Genomic DNA, 19,208 nt, shown 5'->3' on the forward strand with positions numbered 1-19,208 from the left:
ATCTTGGTGCCTCAGGTTCCCCTCTGTGCTGGAAACTCCGTCACTGAGCCAAACAGGAGTTCAGGCTCCCTTGGTCCTGCCCATCCCGGCAGGTGGAGGTCGGGGGTGGGTCAGCGGCACGGGGTACAGCCCTCCCCAGCTCCCTCACTGGGGAACATCAACTCAGGGGCTTTCCCTCCCCCAAGATGACTTTGTTTGTCCCCCCCACCAGGACAGGAGCTAACCATCAACGCTCTTCATGAGAATGGAGCCCAAATCTAGCTGGTAACTCTCAGAGGGAACTGTGTCCCCCCAAACCCCCCGAGAGCTGTGACCCCCATCATTTCATTTCTTCAAAGGCAAGCACGTGGGCCTCTGCAGGCCCCGCACCCCGCTGGTGCTGATGCAGAAATGCCAGCGTGTCAGGAAGGGAGGGTCCTGGTCCCGGGGGACAAGCCCTGGCTGAGAGCCAGCTGTGCCTTGAGGACGGGGAGGGGCGCTATGCCCATGCCAGGTCGCCAGGTCGGGGGGTGGTCAAGGAGGCCCCGAAGGCCGTCCGGGTGTGGAGGGTTGCTGTGGCTGCCAGGGTATGGACAGAGGAGACAGGCCACAGAGAAGGCTGGGGAGCTCGCCCTGAGGTGCCACACTGCACCCCAAGTCAGGGCAGGCAAGGGCACTCCCAAACCACTGCTCCCCGCCCAGCCCGCCCAAGGAACTGTGTGCGAGCCCCCAGCTTCACTCTTAAGCCAGTGACAAAAGGCAGCCAAGGGACCAAGGGCACGGGGCCGGGGGCCCCAGGAGGCTGTGCGGTCCGGGGGCCCAGAGGACGGACACGTGTCCAGGGGTCAGTACCACTGCTGTTTCCCCGGGGCTCACACCGCCAAGTGGTGCCACCGCTGGGTTGGCCGCTGCCCAAGGGGAGGAAGCCCCAGGAGCGGCACCGCTAGGGAAGGGCCCCCCGCCCCCCCCAGCCCAGGCTGCCCACAGGACCGCTGTCCACGCCCAACCCACAAAGTCAAATGAGTTTATTCAGAAAAGGCCTCGGCACCAGACTAAGAAAATGAACCCCACTCCCACCCCCAGACCCTTAGGGGCCAATTTACAAAGAGGAGCGGGGGCGGGGGCGGGGGCAGAGAGGAGGGAGGCGGGCGTGTGTGAGGTGAGGATTCGAGTCCGGCGAGTCCGGCCGTCCCGCTGATGCCCGGCCCGCTGCCCGAGGACCGGGTGGGGGCCCCCAGAGCTGCGGCGGGGCCAGGGGGCCGCGGGCACGCTTCCCTTAAGGTTTCCGGGGTTCGGGCTAAGGCCCCGGCTCGGCCTCCTTATCTACCGGGGGTCCAGCGCCGGCTGAGCTCCCCGGGGCGGCCTGCTCCGGCCCCCACCCGCCTTCTGCCTCCTGCACCCCCTCCTCGGCCTCCCTGGCCTCAGCGCACCCCGGCCCCTCGGCCCCCTCGGGCCCCTCCCCGCCGTCATCCCCGCCGTCCCCCGGGGCGCCGCCGCCTGGGCCCTGGTCCACCTTCCTTCTCTTCCTCACCTCCTCGGCCACCTTGGGCCCCGGGGGCTGGGGACAGGGCCGCTCGGCCTCCCCGGCCCGCTCCTGGGCGCCCCCCGCCAGGCCGCCCTGGCTGAGCGCGCAGCCCTCCAGGTTCAGGGCGATCTTCTCCACGTCCGAGGCGCCCTGGGCGCCCGGCTCCCCCGGGGCCTGCTCCCGCCGGCTCGCCTCTAACTTCCTCTTCTTGCTCTCCTTGGGGCTCGGGGGCTCCGGGCCCGCCTCCCCGACGCCCCCCGCGCCCCCTCCCCGCTCCCCGTCCTCGGCCCCGCCGGCCGTTGCGGGCGGGCGGGGGTCCCTGGGGCTGGGGGGCGGCCGCAGGCGGCGCAGCTTGTCGTGGGGTCCCCAGACGAACTTGCGCCGCGGCCGGAAGTGCTCCCAGGCGAAGCGCAGCAGCTGGCGGCGCTGGCGCGGGCAGCGCACGGTGAACACGAAGTAGTCGAGCGCGCTCTGGCGCACGGCCGGCAGCTCGCGGCGCACCAGCGTCTCCTCCAGGAAGAAGCGCGCCAGGGGCGCCTGGTAGTGCGGCAGGCCCAGCTCGCCCAGGGACTTGAGGATGCGCGTGATGCGGAGGTTGTTGTGGCTGTGCCTGCGGGGGAGCAGGGCGCTGGTGGCACGGCGACCCTCCGGTCTCCGCCGCCCTCTCGGCCTGGGCCGGCTGGTGCAGGTGGGGCTGTGACACAGCCCTTGGCCCTGTGGAACCCCTCCACCCCCGGCCGCGCTGCAGGAGAGCTGGGGGGGGGGACCCTCCACAGTCCTGGGACTCACACAGGGGCTGTTACCCGCGTGTCATCAGCGGATTCACCCCCGCCCTCCTCCCCACCCAGTGCTTCTCAGCAGGGAGGGGTGACGAGGTCTGTGCCTGCAAAGCTCACTGAGCAGTGGGCACCCTGCCCCACACCAGGAGGTGGAGGGGCACCGTTACTGACACTGACTGTAGGACTTTCTTTAGGTTCCTCACACCCTATCACCTGGGGCTACCCAACCCTGCAAACAGGGAGGGTGCTTAGAGCCTCAGTCCCTTGGCCCGGTGCCCCAGTGTCCCTCCTCCCCCAAAGTGCCCCCCTATACCCGCTAACCCCCAGCACAGCCCCAGCCCCCTCAACTGGGGAGGGGCGAGGGGCAGTCCTTACCAGTTGAGGTTCTGGAAGCGCTTCTGGTAGTTCTGTGCTCGGCACACCTGCCCCGTGTCCCGGTCCTCCAGCTGGATCCCGTAGAACCCCAGCATGAGCTCGTAGGCCTGGATGAACCGCTCCCTGACCTCCTTGGAGCTTTTAAATGCCTGGAACACACCCCCCCGAGGCCAGCGGGGAGCTCAGGGCCCTTCACTGGCACACGAGGCTGGCTGACGCCTCCCTGGGGCCCTGGCTCATCTAGAGGCTTCCACTCAGACTTTGGGGTCAAGGGATAGGGTGCGGGAGCCCAGAGAAGCATTCACGATGGAAGTCTTCGTCTAAGCTGCTGGGAGGTCTCACGGGGGCCTGGGGTGTCTGCTTTAGCCCCCAGAGGAATCTGCCATCCCCTGGGACAGCTCAGCAGGCCCCCAGGGCTGAGCACACGGCCGACACACCCTGTGTCCTCGGCTCCCCTGAGCCTCCCATCCCTCCCAGAGTGTCCTGTTCCCGCCCCGGCCAGGTGTGACGAAGCCCCGTCACCATGATTCTGTGCACAGCTCAGGCCCTGGACTCCCCGACTTGAGGCAAACTGCTAGAGAAAGCCAGATTTTTCTAGAAGCCTGGGGGGAGCACCGGGGGCAGAGGCAAGGACCAGCGTGGAGGGAAGGGGCTCCCGGGGCAGGCACAGCTTCCCAGCCTCCATAGCTCACCTCGACCTCCCGGAGCGTGAGGGGCTTGGCGTGCCAGTTCACTCCGGGTTCACGCAGAGGGAAGAGCCTGTGGGAGAGGACACGGCACAGGTCCCATCGGTGGCAAACTCAGGCTCCTGGCCACGGGCACACGCTCACCACCCTCCCTGGGTTCACAGCCCAAGCCCAGGAGGGCCTGGCTGCATGACTGCGTGATGTGGGCTCTCACGAGTCCTAGGCAGGGGTGAGGGCAGGAAAGCTGCAGGCAGGGTTAGGGGCTGGGCACGGGGTGTACATGTGCCAGGAAGTCTGTGCGCCTGCTCAGGCCCTGGGCAGGGCGCTCCAGGCTCTCCTCTTTATTCTTTCTTTTCCAAGATATATTTATTTTTAGAAAGAGTGTGGGCGTGTGGGGGAGGGGCAGAGGGAGAGCGCTATGAAGTCTCAGTCCGAAGTCTCAGTCCCCTGCTGAGCACCCTGCTGAGCACAGAGCGTGACCGGCTCCATCTGGACCCTGAGATCACGACCTGAGCCCAAACTCTTTCGGAACAACCCCCCAGGCGCCCCTCCTCTTTACGTTCTTAGTCTTGTCATCAATGCTGAGCTATTCTCCACGATGCTCTGTGCCCAGGGGAGGCCCCCAACACGCCATCTTCAAACGCACCCTGTGTTTGTGGGGCGATGTCAAGGGTCCCCAAGGCAGTTGTGCCGGCAAGGATCACCCGAGGACACTGTTAGAACCCTGCCACCCCGAGCGTCCACGCGGGAGCGTCCACGCGGCCTCTTGGCACCGGGGCCCACCCCGGAGGCCGGCCTGCCTGCTGCTCCTTCTGTCCCTCACGTGCGCTTCGGGCTCCCAGCCTCAGAGGCTCGGGACAGCCTGCAGGACAGTGGGGCCCCGAGCACAGGCGAGCACCCTAAGGCAGGCTCTGGAAAGGCAGAGGGCCCCTGCTCCCCAAGACCGCCCCAGCCCCCCAAGCCCCCCACTCACCACTGGATGTAGGAGTGATTCTCCTCGAGGAGGTCATAGTCCGTCCTCCAGTTTTGAAGAATGTCTTCGATGAAACAGCCTGGGGGCCCCCGCGGGGACATGTCAGTGAGGAGCAGCTGGAAGCCCGCCTCTTCCCTCCCCTGTCCCCCAAGGACCCTGGGGCTCGGAAGCCTGCACTCCTCTCCTGTGCCATCACCCCCCTGATTTCTCTGCGGTCTGGACGTGGGAAGCTCACTGCTCACTGAGGGTGAGGAGGCCCCTGGGGGGAAGGACACGGGCTCCGGACCGCACCTGCCGTTGCGGAAAGCTGGCCTCCCCGCCCCCTGCCAACTACGGCCTGCAGGTGACCCCCGACCTCCCGCAGAACCCCACCCCGCGGCCCGGCCTCCCGGGGGCGGCCGCTGTCCTGCAAAGGGCCGGACAGGGAAGCGTCGAGGCCGCTGTCCTCTGCTGCGCTTAGTGGGAAGGCGGCCTCAGGCAACGCTCGAGCGACGGGCGGTCCCGCCAGACTCTCCCGAGCGGCCACGGACACTTGAATTTCGTATAATTTTCACGTCACATGACGCCACTCCACCTTAAGTCTTTTCCAACCATTTAAAAATGTACCAAGCGCTCTTCCCGGTGAGTGTGCACGCGGCCTTCCGCTAAGGCAGCAGAGCGCAGGAGCCACCGGAGGGCTGGCCCTTCCCAGGACACCCGGGGCGGCCGCGGCGGCCCCTGGAGGCCTCCGGGGGCGCCGCGGGGCCGGGCTGGCGAGGTCCCCGCAGGGCGGCCGCCCCCACGACGGAGCTGGGGCAGCCCAGCAGGCGCGCACCGTTGGGCAGGAACCGGATCTCGTTTCTGTAGAAACTCAGGTTTGGCATGTCACCGTTGCCATCCCGCTCTATCAAATCCTGGAGAGCCAGAGAAGGGTGCCCGTCGGAGCGCCTCCAGCCGCAGGCTGCCTCCCGGGCCCTCACACTAGAACGTTCCCCGGGGAAGGCGGGTCTGCTCTCGGCCCGCCCACCTCCGATGTCCTCAGCCTGGGCGCCCCGCCTGCAGGGAGGACAGCAGCTCCCCGGGACCAGCACCTTCCCCTCCCCACCAGCGTGGGCCAGGGCTGGCGGGTCCCCTACACCTGCGCCCCGAAACTCACGGTGTGGAGGGCGGGGCTGAGGGCTACAGGAATGCCACCAGCGCGGGCCCCAACACGCGGGGCCTTGTGGGGAGGTGCCGTGGGCTGCTGGTCCCCTCGGTGGACAGGCAAGGGTGCTGAGGGTCAGACAGCTGGCCGGCTGTGCCTGCCACACTGAGTAGGGAAAGGAGCGGTGCCCCAGGAGGGACACGGGACCTCGTCTGAGAAGAGGGGCCGAGGGACACACTGTCCAGACGGCCTTCTCCGGGTGGAGGGTGGGAGGGTTCTGTCCCAGGAGGGCTGCCGAGGTGTGAGGGCGCCACGGGCAGCTGCTACCTACCGGGTACTGGTGCCGGTACCTGCGTGTGTCCCGCATGGCTCGCCAGTTTCGGGACCCCAGCATCCTGGTCTGCGTAGAGAGGAGAGGGGATGAGACCCCCATGGGAGACCCACCAGGAGGCAGGACCCACCCCTTGCAAGCCCCCATCATAGAAAGGGCAGCGAGGACCAGGGTCAGTGATCGACAAAATCAGAGGGGATGGGAGGGATCGGGGAAGGCCTGCCCCCTGCACGGGCTCTGCTGCCCGCCCCAGCTCTCAGGACTCCCAGGCTGACCGGCACGTTCTTGGGGTGCACCCCACCCCACTTCCTACTCCCATATGTGCTGGCTACCTTCGCTTGGGCCACAGCTCCAGGACCTCCCCCAGGGACTTCCCCGCCGACTCCTCTCTGCACTGTGCTCTAGATTATCACCAGGCTCGTGTCCCCAAGGGCAGTGGCCTCACAGCTGACCACCCCGGGAGGGGCCCCAAACACTTGTCTGACAAAGGAATGAATGACTGAGGCCCAGGGAGCCAGTCTCTACCCAACCTCAATGCTCACGGCCCAGACACTATGTCTCCTGGCCTCCAGGCCTATGGCTGTGGGGGAGAAGGGAGCTTCTCAGCAAGATACAGAAGCTCCTCGCTGCTCCCCCAACACCTATAGCCCATGTCTCTGCAGCCCGGGCACCCCGGGGGCCTGGGAAGGATGCAAGTAACTGGCGACCAGGGTGCTAGGTAAACGCAGCTTGATCCACCCCGTTACAGGGTGGGAAGCACTAGTGAGGCTGAACCTGGCTTGAGGTCTGACTGCAGCTGGGGAGAATGCCCAGGCAGATACAGCTCCTGGGTGTGACCAGAGGGGACAGCTCCTGGGCGTGGCCAGAGGGGACAGCTCCAGCCACGAAAATACCTGGGTCCCAGGATCCTGGAAAGAGCAAAAGAGCACTGGGAGGGGAGTCAGGAGGCCAAGCCTACACCGCGCCCCTTGGCTCTGGCCCCATGGCCACTCCCCAAGATGCTCCAAATGGTTCTGAGCTCCAGCGAGGGTCTGGGGGTGCCTCTCCGCCCAACTGCCCAAGCTGGTGATGTCCTCGCCTGCCAGCCCAGGGCGAGCAGAGAAAGCAAAACTCAGAAGCTGGCCCCGCCCACCATCAGTTTCCTGTTCTGGTCCTCCCTGGGGCCCCCTGGGCGCTTCCCCAGGTCAGCTCAAGAGGGCACCAAACAGCCATGCGACGGCCCACGGGGCAGCTGGGGGTGCTACGGGGTGGTGGTGGGGGCTCGGGGATTGGGACTCGCAGAGGGACAGAAGCTGTAGGAGTCAGAGGGCTGCGGGCATCTCACGGGGTGGCCGAGGTGCCAGAGCACTGCGTTAGGAGCGGGGCCCGTGGCACTACGGCCAGGACAGTGTCCTCGCACTCAACCAAGTGGGCATCTGCCCCGGGGCGAGCGCCGGACCCCTGCCCACTCCAGGCCCTGCCCCGGCCTGCTTCCCCAAGAAGCTCATCCTGCCCCGAACACCGCAGACGCGCTCGGCCTTCCGGGCGTCCTGGCCGCGGGGCCCTGTCGCCGACCCCTGCCCAGCACAGGTCCGCCCTCCAACCGGAGCTCTCTGCCGGGCGGAGAGTCGGGCCCAGAGACCCGCAGCCTGCAAACCCACACACGAGGCGAGCTCCCGGCCTCCACAGGTGACAGCTACGGCGCCAGGTCCTCCATCCTGCCCGACCCGGCCGGCCCGTCCTTGCACGGGGGCGGGGGCGCAATGCCAGGCCGGGGAGTGCCAGCCCCCCCCCAACACCGGCCAGGAGCAGCGACGCTAGTAACAAAAGTAGCCGCTGGGACTAGAGGGCCAGTGGCAACAAAAGTAACTGGTAGTAACGAGGGTAACTAGAGCCACAAAAGTAACCATGGTAACAAGTAAGCAGCTGCGACAAAAGTAACCCCTGGCCACAGGCCGCCGGAGGTCGGAAGCGCAGCTGGTAATGACAGCCCGCAGGGGACCCCGGGGCAGCCCGCGGAGCAGGCCCGGCTCGGGCGTGTGCGGGGCCTAAGGGGCGCGGGCCCGGGAGCCGCGGGGAGCCGTGCGGGGCCGCGGCGGGGGGCTGGGGGGGCGGCGGCGGGGGCGGGGGCGGCGGCGGGGGCGGGGGCGGGGCTGCACCTGGAGCGCGCCGGGCCGCGGCGGCCGCGCGTCCTCCTCGTCCTCGTCCTCGTCCTCCGCGTCCGCGTCCCCCGGGGCGCCGGCCTCGCCGTCCTCGTCGCCCGCCGCGCTCGGGCCCTCGCCGTCCTCCTCCTCGTCCTCCTCCCAGGTCGAGTCGCAGTCGGGGTCGTCCATGCTCGGGCGGCGGCGGCTCCGCGCTCGGGCGGAAGCGAAAGTGAGCGAGGGAGGAAGCGCGGGGGCGGGCCCAGGCCGGGGGGCGGGGCGAGCCCGGGGCGGGCGGGTGGGCGGGGCGATGGGCGGGGCCGAGCCTGTGGGCGGGGCCGGGGCAGGCCTGGAGGAGCGAGGCGGGCTGGTGGGCGGGGAGAGGGGCGGGGCCTGGCCTGGGGAGCGGGGCGGGGCGGGCCTGTGGGCGGGGCCGGGGCAGGCCTGGAGGAGCGAGGCGGGCTGGTGGGCGGGGCGAGGGGCGGGGCCCGGCCTGGGGAGCGGGGCGGGGCGGGCCTGTGGGCGGGGCCGGGGCGGGTCGAGGCCGCCCTCCGCCCGGAGGATGTCCCCACTCATCCCTCCGGAGGACGCCCGCCCCCTTCCGGCTGAGATTCCTCCCAGGTGTCTCCCCCGGCCCTGCCCGCCGGTGATTCCTCCCAGGAGGATGCTCCTCACCTGGGATTTCCCCCCCAGGAGCCCCCACGATATCCCTTCCCCCTGGGAGAATGTCCCCCCTGAAGGATGTCTCCCTGAGGTTGTCCCTGGAGAACGTCTTCCCCCGGGGGAATCCTTCCCAGAATATCCACCACCACCCTCATCCATCCCTGGGCAACCCCCTAGAGACTTCCCCCAAAGTCATCTCTGAGAATATCCCTCCCTGGAAGATGTCCTTCCCAGGATGCAGGGGATGTCCCTGGCGGATGCTCATCCTAGAGAATCACTCCCAGAATACCCCCCAGTTCAATACCCCCCCACACCCACCCTGGAAGCCTCCCCTGGAGGATTCTCTCCCAGGAGGATGCCTGCCCCCGGGGGATGTTACCCCGTAGGGATGACCCCCAGGAGGGTACCCCCTGGAAGCCATCCTCCCAGAAGACGCCCCCAGGATATCCTCACCCACGATACCCCCCAAGTGTCGGTGGGGTTTGGGTCTCCTTAGAGGCTCCTTTGGGGAGCAGTCTGCCTCCACCACCCCCCAGACTGTAGGCAGAAGTCATTCCTGGGGGACTAAGGCAGAGAGCCCTGTGTCCCTCCATAGTCGGTTGACAACGGGGCCACTGGTTTCTTCAGGGCGCCTAGAGTGCCACAGTGTGCCGTCACTGGGGGCCCAGACTCTGTCCCCTTAGCCGCAGTCTCTCAGTGGTAAGAAGGCCCAGGTGCTGCCTGCACTTAAGGGAGGCCCGACAGCAGGATGCAGAAATGACTGGGGGTCACCCCGAGGCCGTCCAACACATGTGGCAGCTAGGCACCCCTCAGGGGCCTGTCCAGGGGCTGGGGGGTGGCTGCTGGCGGCTGCCCTCTTTACTTACGCGTGCACATTTCAGACACCTGTTCAGAGGCAGGTGTAGGCTGGAAATCACCTTCAGCTGCAAGCCTCCCAGAGGCTGCGGGTCCCTCGCTAGTCTCCTCCTTGACCTGTGCTGGTGGTCACAGGAGCTGCAGCCACGCTGGGGACCCACCCCTAGAATGAAAGGTGGGGGTGGTCCCCCGGGCGGCCTGCTGTAGCTAATACACCACTTTATTGTTTCAAAAGGCTTAGCTAAAACTGAATCCTGGCTTTTAGATGGATCTGGCCATGAGGGTGAGTCCCGGGGTCAAGCCCAGCCCCCCAGGGATGCTGAGTGCTCAGCTCCCTGCCAGCCAGCTCGCAGGCCCTAGGCCGCCTGCACAGCCAGTGGCTGCCCAGAGCTCACCAGAACCTTCCCAGCTCGGCTGTGGGCACAGCTTCAGGCCTTTCCTGGGGATCCTCATTCATTCTCTGGTTTGCTCTCACCTGGCTGGACCTGGTGTTCGCACCACCTCACTTCCTGTAAGGACTGGGGACTCCCCAGAGGTACGGACATCTGGGCCTGCCTGCCTGCTTCCTTCCTCCCTTTCTGCTTCCTTTTTCCTCCCTCCTCCCTCCCTTCTTCCTACCTCCCTCCTTCCTTCCTTCTACTTTCCTTCCTTCCTTCTTTCCTAGATTTATTTATTTGAGAGAGAGAGAGAGAGAGAGACAGGTGGGAGGGTGGGGCAAAGGGAGAGGGAGAGAGAGAGAAATCCAAGCGGACTCTGCCCTGGGTGCGGAGCCAAGACCTGAGCTAAAACCAAGCGGTCGCTGGAACGACAGAGCCACCCAGGGGCCGCCTTCTGGGCATTTCTGCACGCGGTCAGCCACAGAGGCCAGGGCAGGTCTCAGGGGAGCAGGCAGCCCGTGCGCATGTGGCAAGGCCGGCCCAGTGCGGATTGCCAACGGGGGCCTGGCCTGCGGGTCACCTGATGGACAGCTGGCCCTGGAGCCCCTGGCTCTGATGGCCCGGCAGGTGGCAGCAGGAGCCTCCGACAGAGGTGTCGTGTGTTGGGGGCAGCAGCACAGGGTGTGGCTGCTCTGAGAGGCACTAGGCGGAGGCTGGGCCTCGCCCCTGCCCCAGAAAACGGAGACAAGCGGGCGGCGCAGCGACATCTTGCTTGGTCGTCACAGCCGGTGCTCAGAGTGGCCCTGCGCTGGGGCCAGCGGGGCCGGGACTACAGACACCCTGAATGGCTGCTCTTAAGACATCGCCCCATTGCTGTTTTACAAGAACTGGTGGCAGCCAGCTGCGCCTTCCATTCCTCTGCTCTTCTGTACCGTGAGCCTGGGCCCGCCTCGGGCCTGCTGAGTGGGAGCCAGATCCTGCCGCAGGATGAAGCGGGAGCCGCCGTCCGTGCTAAAGATGTGGCCATGTGCCCTCCGCGGCCCGGGATGGCTGCTGCTTGCTGCACGGGGGCGCGGGGGGCCGGGCGCTGTGCTGCAGGGTGGCCCGCTCCCCGCCGTGGGGTCCCACGGAGTTCCCAGGCAGAGCCAGTTGCAGCCACATTACTCAGCCAAAGTCCCATCCCCACCCCACCCGCCCCAGGGAGCCCTGCTGCACCCCACTGCTGCTATGTGTTACGTGGGGGGGGGGGTGAAGCTGGCCCAGAGCCTGGGGAGCTGAGACCCCCCCCCCAGGACAGGGGCTGCTCCGTCCCGGTCCTGGCCCGCAGCCTCTGCAGGTCCCTGTCTACACGGACCATGCAGACCACGTGGACCACTGTGCTTCCCTTTGTTCTGAGGCCTCCTCACCCCTTGGGCCTCATCCCAGCTCTAGCCTCCGACTCATGTGAGGGCGTCGTGAGGCCCTGAGGCCCCGGGAGGTTCAGCTCCCAGATGCCTGTGAGCTCCACCTGCCCCGACCGCACCAGCACGCACCCTCGATGGGCCGCGCTGTGCGGGAGCCGAGACCGCGTGGGCCCGCCAGGTCGGGGTGCTCAGGCGGCCTCACCCCTGCCGAGGACTGCAGCCCCTACAGGCACAAGGGCATGGGGACGGGGCCCCAAAAGGACGCCTGAGGCTGAGGGGCCACCAGCTCACCCACCTGCTTTGATGGGCGTGCCCTGCCCGGCCCTCCCCGCAGGTCTGATTTACTGACCAGGCTTTTCCAGCACGTTCTGAGGTGCCTGAGATACTGTTTCAGGTGGGGGTTTACCTGGCAGCCTGGGGAAGACCCCCCACCTTTGTTGGGACCCTTGGCTACCACAGAGCCATTTGCCCCATTTCCCTGCCAGTTCCGAATCTCGAGGGACCAGGCTTCTCTCGGGCATCACAACACGCAACGCAGGACCTGGCACAGAGCGGACCCTGGCTGCCCTGGCCCCTGACACGCACGGAGCATGCTCCCTGCCTGTGCGCACAGAGTGACAGAGGGCCCTGCCTGGGTGCCGGGGGGGTGAGCCTGGGTCGACCATGGACCGCAGGTCTCATGGGCCCGCCTCTCAGAACACGGAAGAAACGCCAGTGGCAGGAGCGCGTGGGGAAGTGGAGCCTTGGATCCTGCCCTAGCCCTGACCAGGCTCTTGCGCAGGTAGATCCGTGCAGGAGGCCCGGCCCCCACCGCCTGCCCCCCAGGCCCCTGGTCCTCCAGGCCCTTGGCCTCCCATCCCCAGCCCCCAGCCCCCCACCTCCCAGATCCCCGGCTCCCAGGCCCCCTGGCCCCCCAGTCCCCTGGTCCCCAGCCCCCCAGCATCCCAGCCGCCCAGGCCCCCCAGGCCCCCCAGCCGCGGGTCCACCTGTGCTGAGCTGGCGCTCCTGGTTCAGGAGCAGGGCCGCAGGGCTGGGCTAGCCCTGTTCAGCTGCAGCCCCAGGGTTCTGTGCCAGGGGCCCGGGCCCCACAGGCAACGGTGGGCTTGGTGCAGGCTGGCCTCCCACCACGCTGGGCAACCCCGAAGTGTGTGGGGCGCGAGCCTGGGCCTGGTGGGCTGCACCGCTGCCCGCCTCCTGCTCCCAGATGGTGGCTGGGCTTTCACCTTCCCCGAGACTTGTCAAGATGAAGAGCCTGGGACTTGGTGGCTGACCCGGGGGGCGGGCGCCTCCTCCTGGCTCTGCCTGGATGACCGGCCCCTCCCCGTGGAGCACAGACTCAGCCCGGAGTCTCACGTCACGGGAGGACGAGCCCAGGGAAGTCCTGGCTCCACCAGCCGCGGGCTCTGCTTGTTTGCTGTGCTAGCACTTTGTATCTGAAGGACTTGTCACACTCAACAACAAAGTTTCCACTCCGCCGTGTTTCCAGTTGGTGCATACATTGTATCCGTGAACACTAGGAGGCCGGCCGAGGCTGCCTTACGCACCTTGGAAAAATCCGCTTCCTGCTGTTAGAAAAGGGAACTTATTCTGGCATCAAAATCACAAGACTCTGGCTGCTTCTCTTGTGCTTTAATGGTCGGCACTCAAACGAAAGCGTGTCAACGGCCCCGGCCTGCGCCTCCCTCCACACACTCATTTGGTCTGTTCGCAAGTTCCCGGGTGATACAAAAATAGCCCGTACAAACTCTGTTTCCCGCATATAAAAACCGAGCGGAAAGGGTCTCAGTAGTCACTAACACAAAGCATCTCAGGAAAAATACAACACAGGTTTAACTTCTGCAGTATTTTTTTCATATAAAACACTAGTAAAATAGGCTTCTTAAAAATTAAATAGTGAAATACCACCAAATTATATACATCGTTACAGTACAAGTGAATGAGGCAAAGTATCCAGTTCTCGGTTTCTCGGGCGCAGGCGCTGTGCGGGGGGAAGCCTGTCTCTCTCTCCCGAGGTGGCAGCCGCTTTAGGAAGAGTGGCTGGCCGACGGACAGACGGACAGAGCCGGGTCGCCCAGCAAGACCAAGGTTCCTCCAGGACGCAGCAGGCAGGGCCGCCACTCCGGGGGTCCTGCCCGGGCCTGGGCTCTGCTCCCGGGAGCCCACACGGCGGGAGCTCACCGCGGCACTGGGGAGGGGCCGGGGCCTCCGCGCCCGAGCCGGCCCTGCTCTCTCGGGCCCACCGGAGCCCCAGGTGGTCGCAGGGGGCCCTGTGGGAGCCTCAGGCACCGAGGCAGGCGGCGGGCTGGGGGCGTCCGGGGGGCCGCGGGGGGACAGCAGCGCCCGCCCCCTGCGTGGCTGAGCCGCCACTACGTTCGGCGCCGCTTGGCAGCGCTGGGGCTGGAGGGGTTGCTGTTTGCCGTGAGGACTTTGTCGGTGACCCGGCTGCGCTTCCGCTTGTCCGCCCCCTCCTTGGACCCCAAGTCTGACGGGTTCTTGTCTTTGCTGGACTTCTCGGTTGCTTTCCCCAAGCTTCCTGAAGACGAAAAAACTGGGAGACAAAATCATTTGGCTGAAAACAGAATATCCAGAGTTTTATTTCATCTTCCTGCTCGGTTACAGAAACCTGCTTCTGCACGCGCGCCACCGAGGCGGGTCCTCCTGAGGACGGGGCCCCCTCGAGGCCCTGCGTGCAACCCCCCACCCGCCGACCCTGCCACGCGGAGCTCGCCTGTGCCCGCCGCGCGCGCTTTCCGTCTGCCTGCCAGGTGCCGGGCCGAGGCTGCTCTGCGCTCGCGCGTGCCGTGGGCCACATGCCGCCACGCGCGGCTCCCGCTCAAGCGGGTGGAGGAGCCGACAGGGCCGCCCAGGCGGGGGACATAGGGCTGTGCCGGGGCCCAGGGGTGGGTCGGGGTGCCCCCCGCTCACCATCGTCCGCCCCGTTGTGGGGGTCCACGTCTTCCTTCATTTCCTCCTTCATTTCCTCTTCAATGACCACTTTTCCTGTGGGGCGACAGCTGACGTTTACCAAAACGGTGGGAGACGCGGCCCTGCCCAATGCTGCGGACGGCTCAGGCCGGGGACGGCTGTGTGTGTGGTTCTCAGCTGCCGCCAGGCCGCTTTTAAAGAGAGCCGATTGTTCTTGAACCAGTTCCCCCCAGCCCCCGAGGCTCCCCAGACCACCCCCCCAGTCCACCTGGCCCAGCACCACCAGGCCAGCGACCCTCACTCCTCCCTGAGGCCCGAGACCGTGCCCGACACCATCACCCCCGGCTCCCTCCTGCCTTCTAACCCCGAACCGGACCCGACCTGCCAGAACCTCACCTTCTCGGACTTCGTGAATGATTTCTTCCGGAAGGACGAAATTCCTCTCTGGATTTGGAAATGGAAGGATCTCAGATTCGTGCTGGTGGCAAAAACGATAATTTTTGTTAAAGAAACAAAAAAATATGTGATTTTACCAAGTCACCCAAACCACGGAAGAGCCCATTTAGGAGCACCCGATAAAGGCCTACAACCATGTGGGGTGGCGGAGGCGGTGGGGGTGAGCGGGGCAGGTACCCTTTCTGCCTGCAGTCTACAAGGAGCTGGGCTTTTCTAACGGACAAGCAGAAAGCAAAGCTATTCTGTGAAGCAGGGGACCGGCCACCAGGAGAGGTCAGGGACAGGAGGCCGGGCAGACCCCTCACCTGGCACGCCCCTAGGGACAGGGTGGGTGCAGTGCCCTACAACTGCCCTACAGCGGCTCCGTCCCCATCAGAGTACGTTCAAGGGCAGTGACTGCCCCGGGACACTGGTTCCTCCAGCCATAGAGAGCAGGGGCTGGAGAGGCAAGCTGCCACCTGGAAACCAACAGGCACAGAGACCCCGGAGACCCAGGACCACCGGCGGAAGGGCGAGGGGAGCTGGCACAAAGGGTCTGTATGGGGCGGGGGCCTCTCTGCAGTCTGGGGACTGCGTTACAGCGACCTGCTAGCCTGCAAACGTGCTGACCACTAGCTCCTGGAGCTTCAGAAACCCCGGGTCCTGGGCCTCAGGTCCCCCCGGGGCAGGGGCCATGGACTCACACCGCCAGGGTCCTGCCTGCCTCTGCCATCAGCCCCACAGGGCTACTGGGGTCTAAGGAGACGACAGCCTTGAGGTCTCGCCTTGTCCCGGACAACAGGCAGGATGAAGACAAGGGAGAGGGTTGGATCGAAACCCCTGAGCGGAGCCCTAGGCTTCCCAGTGTCACATGGGCCTGCTGCAGGCGTCAGGGTCTGTCTCCGGGCTGCACCAGGGGCCCCCCCAAGATCCCTGCCACCCTCACATCTCTGTCTGGCTTCTGGCCCCAGTGGCCTAGTGTCAGGGCACAGCAAGTCTGGGGACCAGGTGACCCCAGAACGTGACAGGTGTGGGGGCGAGGCCCTTGGGGAGGGGCTCCTTCAGCACGGCAGCTGGTCCTTGCTGCACTGCTCCCAACAACAGCCGCTCAACCTTTGGGCCAGGCCTCCCATCCCCGGGGCACAGCTGTCACCTTTATCCCCTCTCTAGGGTACAACAAGGACATGCCATGACCTGCCCACGGCCAACAGGAAACAAGGGAAGCCCTGGATCTGGACAGAGAACTCTGGACTCAGCTACAGGGCTGGTGTGGCCCTGGGTCAGCTAGGGAGGCAGAGACCAACCTCACCCCGCCACAGGTTCCTACCCCTCTGCTCCCCTGTAAGTCCCACCTCACTCCTACCCTGCTCCCCAGGGGGCTCTGGCCTCCTCTGAGCTCCTTGACCCACGATCTCGTGCTGCCAAGGGGCCCGGACACCTGCCGTTCCTTCTGGCCCTCCTGGTTCCCTAGTGAACCTGCCTGCCTTTAGAGGACATGAGCTGGTGGTCCGTGAGGACGGGGACCCTGCCTGCCTGCTTCCCACGGAAGCCATATTCACCTGACTTGCACTTGGATCCGTCACCTTCCTGCCTGGAGACCCCAGGGCCTCCCGTAAGACTGACGTGGCCTTAGGCCTCAGCTCCCCGGTCACTTCCCTGGGGACATGGTCAGTGACAGCCCCATGTAAAGTAGGTTCTGCGAAAGTAGCCAGTTCCCGTCACCAGGTTTGTGTTTTCCCTGAAACCACTTGGAGGTCCCTTAGTAACTGCTGCCCCTGGATTATGCACAGGGCACAGGGCCCCCCGAGACAGGGCCTGGCGGACACAGAAGAGGAGCTGTGTCTGGGGAAGGGGGGGCCCCAGCCTTAGGAGGACCGGGGAGGGTGGGATCCAGCTCACCAGCGCCTGCATGTCATACATGGTGCTCAGATGGTCCCAGATGACCTTGGATGGGACCTGCCGACCAATGTTCTGGCTAAACTTGTCCCGGATACAGATCATGTGGAAGTGTCGGTTCACACCTGTGACAGAGAGGAGTCAACCTGTAAGGAGGGGAGGCTAGTAGCTAAGGGGGAAGGGAGTAGGGGGGGAGGCAGGGGTCTGCAGGGGAAGGAGGGAAAGGTAAAGATGAGAGTAGCAGGGTGGGTGTAGGAGATACAGAGAGAGAATACAGGAGGGAGCAAGGTCCGCAGGGTGGCTGGGTGGGCTCAGGAGGGGACAGGATTGGCAGGGGTGAGTGGGATCAGGAGGGGACAGAGGAGGGGTGCATGGTGGGCAAGGGGTGGGTGGGCATGCTCGAGGGGGCAAGCGTGGGTACAGGAAGGGTCAGGCGGGGGAAGAGTGGGGTGGGTGGGCTCAGGAGGGTACAGGAGGGGTGTAGGAGGGGGACAGGTCAGCAGGGTCGGTGGGTGGGCTCAGAAGGGGACAGAGGAGGGTAGAATAGTGGAGGGCAGGAGGGGGCAGGGTCGGCAGGTGTGGGTGGACTTAGGATGGTAGAGAAGGGTACAGGAGGCATAAGGAGGGGGGCAGGAGGAGACAGAAGAGGAGATAGAGGAGGGGTGGAGAAGGGGCAGAGGAGGGCAGAGGAAGGTAGAAGAGGGGAGAGGAGGGCAGAGGAGGGGAGAGGAGGGGAGAGGAGGGGAGAGGAGGGCAGAGGAGGGCAGAGGAAGGGAGAGGAGGGCAGAGGAAGGGAGAGGAGGGCAGAGGAAGGGAGAGGAGGGCAGAGGAGGGCAGAGGAGGGCAGAGGAAGGGAGAGGAGGGCAGAGGAGGGGAGAGGAGGGTAGAGGAGGGGAGAGGAGGGCAGAGGAGGGCAGAGGAGGGCAGAGGAGGGCAGAGGAGGGCAGAGGAAGGTAGAGGAGGGCAGAGGAGGGCAGAGGAGGGGAGAGGAGGGGAGAGGAGGGCAGAGGAGGGCAGAGGAGGGCAGAGGAGGGCAGAGGAGGGGAGAGGAGGGCAGAGGAGGGCAGAGGAGGGCAGAGGAGGGGAGAGGAGGGCAGAGGAGGGCAGAGGAGGGCAGAGGAGGGCAGAGGAGGGCAGAGGAGGGGAGAGGAGGGGAGAGGAGGGCAGAGGAGGGCAGAGGAGGGCAGAGGAGGGCAGAGGAGGGGAGAGGAGGGGAGAGGAGGGCAGAGGAGGGCAGAGGAAGGGAGAGGAGGGCAGAGGAAGGGAGAGGAGGGCAGAGGAAGGGAGAGGAGGGCAGAGGAAGGGAGAGGAGGGCAGAGGAGGGTAGAGGAGGGCAGAGGAGGGCAGAGGAGGGCAGAGGAGGGCAGAGGAGGGCAGAGGAAGGTAGAGGAGGGCAGAGGAGGGGAGAGGAGGGGAGAGGAGGGGAGAGGAGGGCAGAGGAGGGCAGAGGAGGGCAGAGGAGGGGAGAGGAGGGTAGAGGAGGGTAGAGGAGGGCAGAGGAGGGGAGAGGAGGGCAGAGGAGGGCAGAGGAGGGCAGAGGAGGGCAGAGGAGGGGAGAGGAGGGGAGAGGAGGGCAGAGGAGGGCAGAGGAAGGGAGAGGAGGGTAGAGGAGGGCAGAGGAGGGGAGAGGAGGGGAGAGGAGGGCAGAGGAGGGCAGAGGAGGGCAGAGGAGGGCAGAGGAGGGCAGAGGAGGGCAGGGGAGGGGAGGGGTGCAGGAGAGTGGACGAGGGGTGCAGCAGGATGCGGGAGGGGGCAGGAGCGGCCGCGGTCGGCGGGGAGGGGCGGGTGGGCGCGGGGGAGGGGGAGGTGCAGGGGGGCGGGCGGCCCGCGAGGCCCCGCCCCCCGGCCGTTGCCCGGCCCGCCCCGCCCCCACGCGGGTCCGCGGCCTCCGCTCACCGACGGGCTTGTGGCCCAGCATGGCGTGGAAGAGGCACACCTCCACCTCGGGGCTCCACACCACCGTCTCCTCGGCCGGGCTGGTGGCCGCCTCCCCCGGCCCCTTGTCGCCCGGCGCGCCGCCGCCGCCCACCTCGGCCTCCCCCATGGCCCGGCCGCCCAGCGACGAGCCCCCGGCGGGAGCGGGCGCGGCCACGGCCTCCGCGCAGGCGCACTGGCGGGGCGGGAGCGCGCGGCGGGAGCGCGCTCCGGCTCGCGCGCGGCGCAGGCGCAGGCGCAGCTGAGGGTCGGGCCCCGCGGCGCCCCCTGGCGGTCGGGCGGCGCGGCACGGGCGGGCCCGGGCGGACGGCGGAAGCGCACCGGAGGGGCGGCGGGGGCGCCGCTGCGCCGCTCCGGGTGCGGCCCCTCCGAGCCGAGCGCTGGGCGGGGCGGGGCGGGGCTGCGGCCGCACTTCCCCGACTGCGGCGCTCAGCGGGAACAGCAGGCCACTGGCCACGCCCGGCGGCTCCCAGGGGCCCGGCCCGACCTGACCTGGCCTTGACCGCGGGCCTCCGTGGAGGTGACACCGCGACCCCCTCCGCTCGGGCCCCGGCGGGGGCGGGGCCGGGGCGGGGCCTGCTCCGGGGGCGGGGCCGGGGCGGGGCAGCCGGCAGGGAGGAAGTCCTCCGAGGCATCACTCGACCAGGGCCGCCGGCCCGCCCCGCCCCGCCCCGCCCCGGCCCCCCCCGGAGCAGGCCCCGCCCCCAGAAGAGGCCCCGCCCCCAGAGCAGGCCCAGCTCGTCCCCCAGGTCCCCCCCCGTACAGGCCCCTCCCAGACCACGCCCCAGAACGGCCCCGCCCACCCCAGGCCCCGCCCCCAGAACAGGC

At 66.9% G+C, this 19,208-nt stretch overlaps 2 protein-coding genes across 2 annotated transcripts; both read right to left on the reverse strand.

Annotated features, from left to right (window-relative positions):
* Positions 1 to 989: 989 nt before the first annotated feature.
* Positions 990 to 8,138, reverse strand: OGFR (opioid growth factor receptor). Its single transcript, XM_041733386.1, has 7 exons — positions 7,910 to 8,138; positions 5,772 to 5,840; positions 5,132 to 5,210; positions 4,318 to 4,396; positions 3,351 to 3,417; positions 2,659 to 2,807; positions 990 to 2,114 (listed from the first exon to the last, which is right to left on the reverse strand). The coding sequence occupies exons 1-7, from the start codon at positions 8,081 to 8,083 to the stop codon at positions 1,277 to 1,279; spliced, it is 1,455 nt and encodes a 484-aa protein (XP_041589320.1). The 5' UTR covers positions 8,084 to 8,138; the 3' UTR covers positions 990 to 1,276.
* A 4,665-nt stretch (positions 8,139 to 12,803) lies between these two features.
* LOC121478417 (MRG domain binding protein) lies at positions 12,804 to 18,561 on the reverse strand. Its single transcript, XM_041733496.1, has 5 exons — positions 18,342 to 18,561; positions 16,449 to 16,570; positions 14,511 to 14,592; positions 14,115 to 14,189; positions 12,804 to 13,737 (listed from the first exon to the last, which is right to left on the reverse strand). The coding sequence occupies exons 1-5, from the start codon at positions 18,487 to 18,489 to the stop codon at positions 13,556 to 13,558; spliced, it is 609 nt and encodes a 202-aa protein (XP_041589430.1). The 5' UTR covers positions 18,490 to 18,561; the 3' UTR covers positions 12,804 to 13,555.
* Positions 18,562 to 19,208: the final 647 nt, after the last annotated feature.

Source organism: Vulpes lagopus, chromosome 18 (genome assembly GCF_018345385.1).
Source record: "Vulpes lagopus strain Blue_001 chromosome 18, ASM1834538v1, whole genome shotgun sequence".
Classification (NCBI taxonomy): Eukaryota; Metazoa; Chordata; class Mammalia; order Carnivora; family Canidae; genus Vulpes; species Vulpes lagopus.

What these genes read in the sequence shown, in the direction of transcription:
- OGFR (XM_041733386.1), bottom strand. Translation starts at nt 8,083, where the DNA reads ATGGACGACCCCGACTGCGACTCGACCTGGGAGGAGGACGAGGAGGAG. An exon ending in GATCCGGTTCCTGCCCAACG is followed by an intron (nt 4,397 to 5,131) that starts GTGCGCGCCTGC and finishes GGGGGCCCCCAG; the next exon opens with GCTGTTTCATCGAAGACATT. An exon ending in TCACGCTCCGGGAGGTCGAG is followed by an intron (nt 2,808 to 3,350) that starts GTGAGCTATGGA and finishes GGTGTGTTCCAG; the next exon opens with GCATTTAAAAGCTCCAAGGA.
- LOC121478417 (XM_041733496.1), bottom strand. Translation starts at nt 18,489, where the DNA reads ATGGGGGAGGCCGAGGTGGGCGGCGGCGGCGCGCCGGGCGACAAGGGG. An exon ending in CATTCACGAAGTCCGAGAAG is followed by an intron (nt 14,190 to 14,510) that starts GTGAGGTTCTGG and finishes GTCGCCCCACAG; the next exon opens with GAAAAGTGGTCATTGAAGAG. An exon ending in CCACAACGGGGCGGACGATG is followed by an intron (nt 13,738 to 14,114) that starts GTGAGCGGGGGG and finishes TTTGTCTCCCAG; the next exon opens with TTTTTTCGTCTTCAGGAAGC.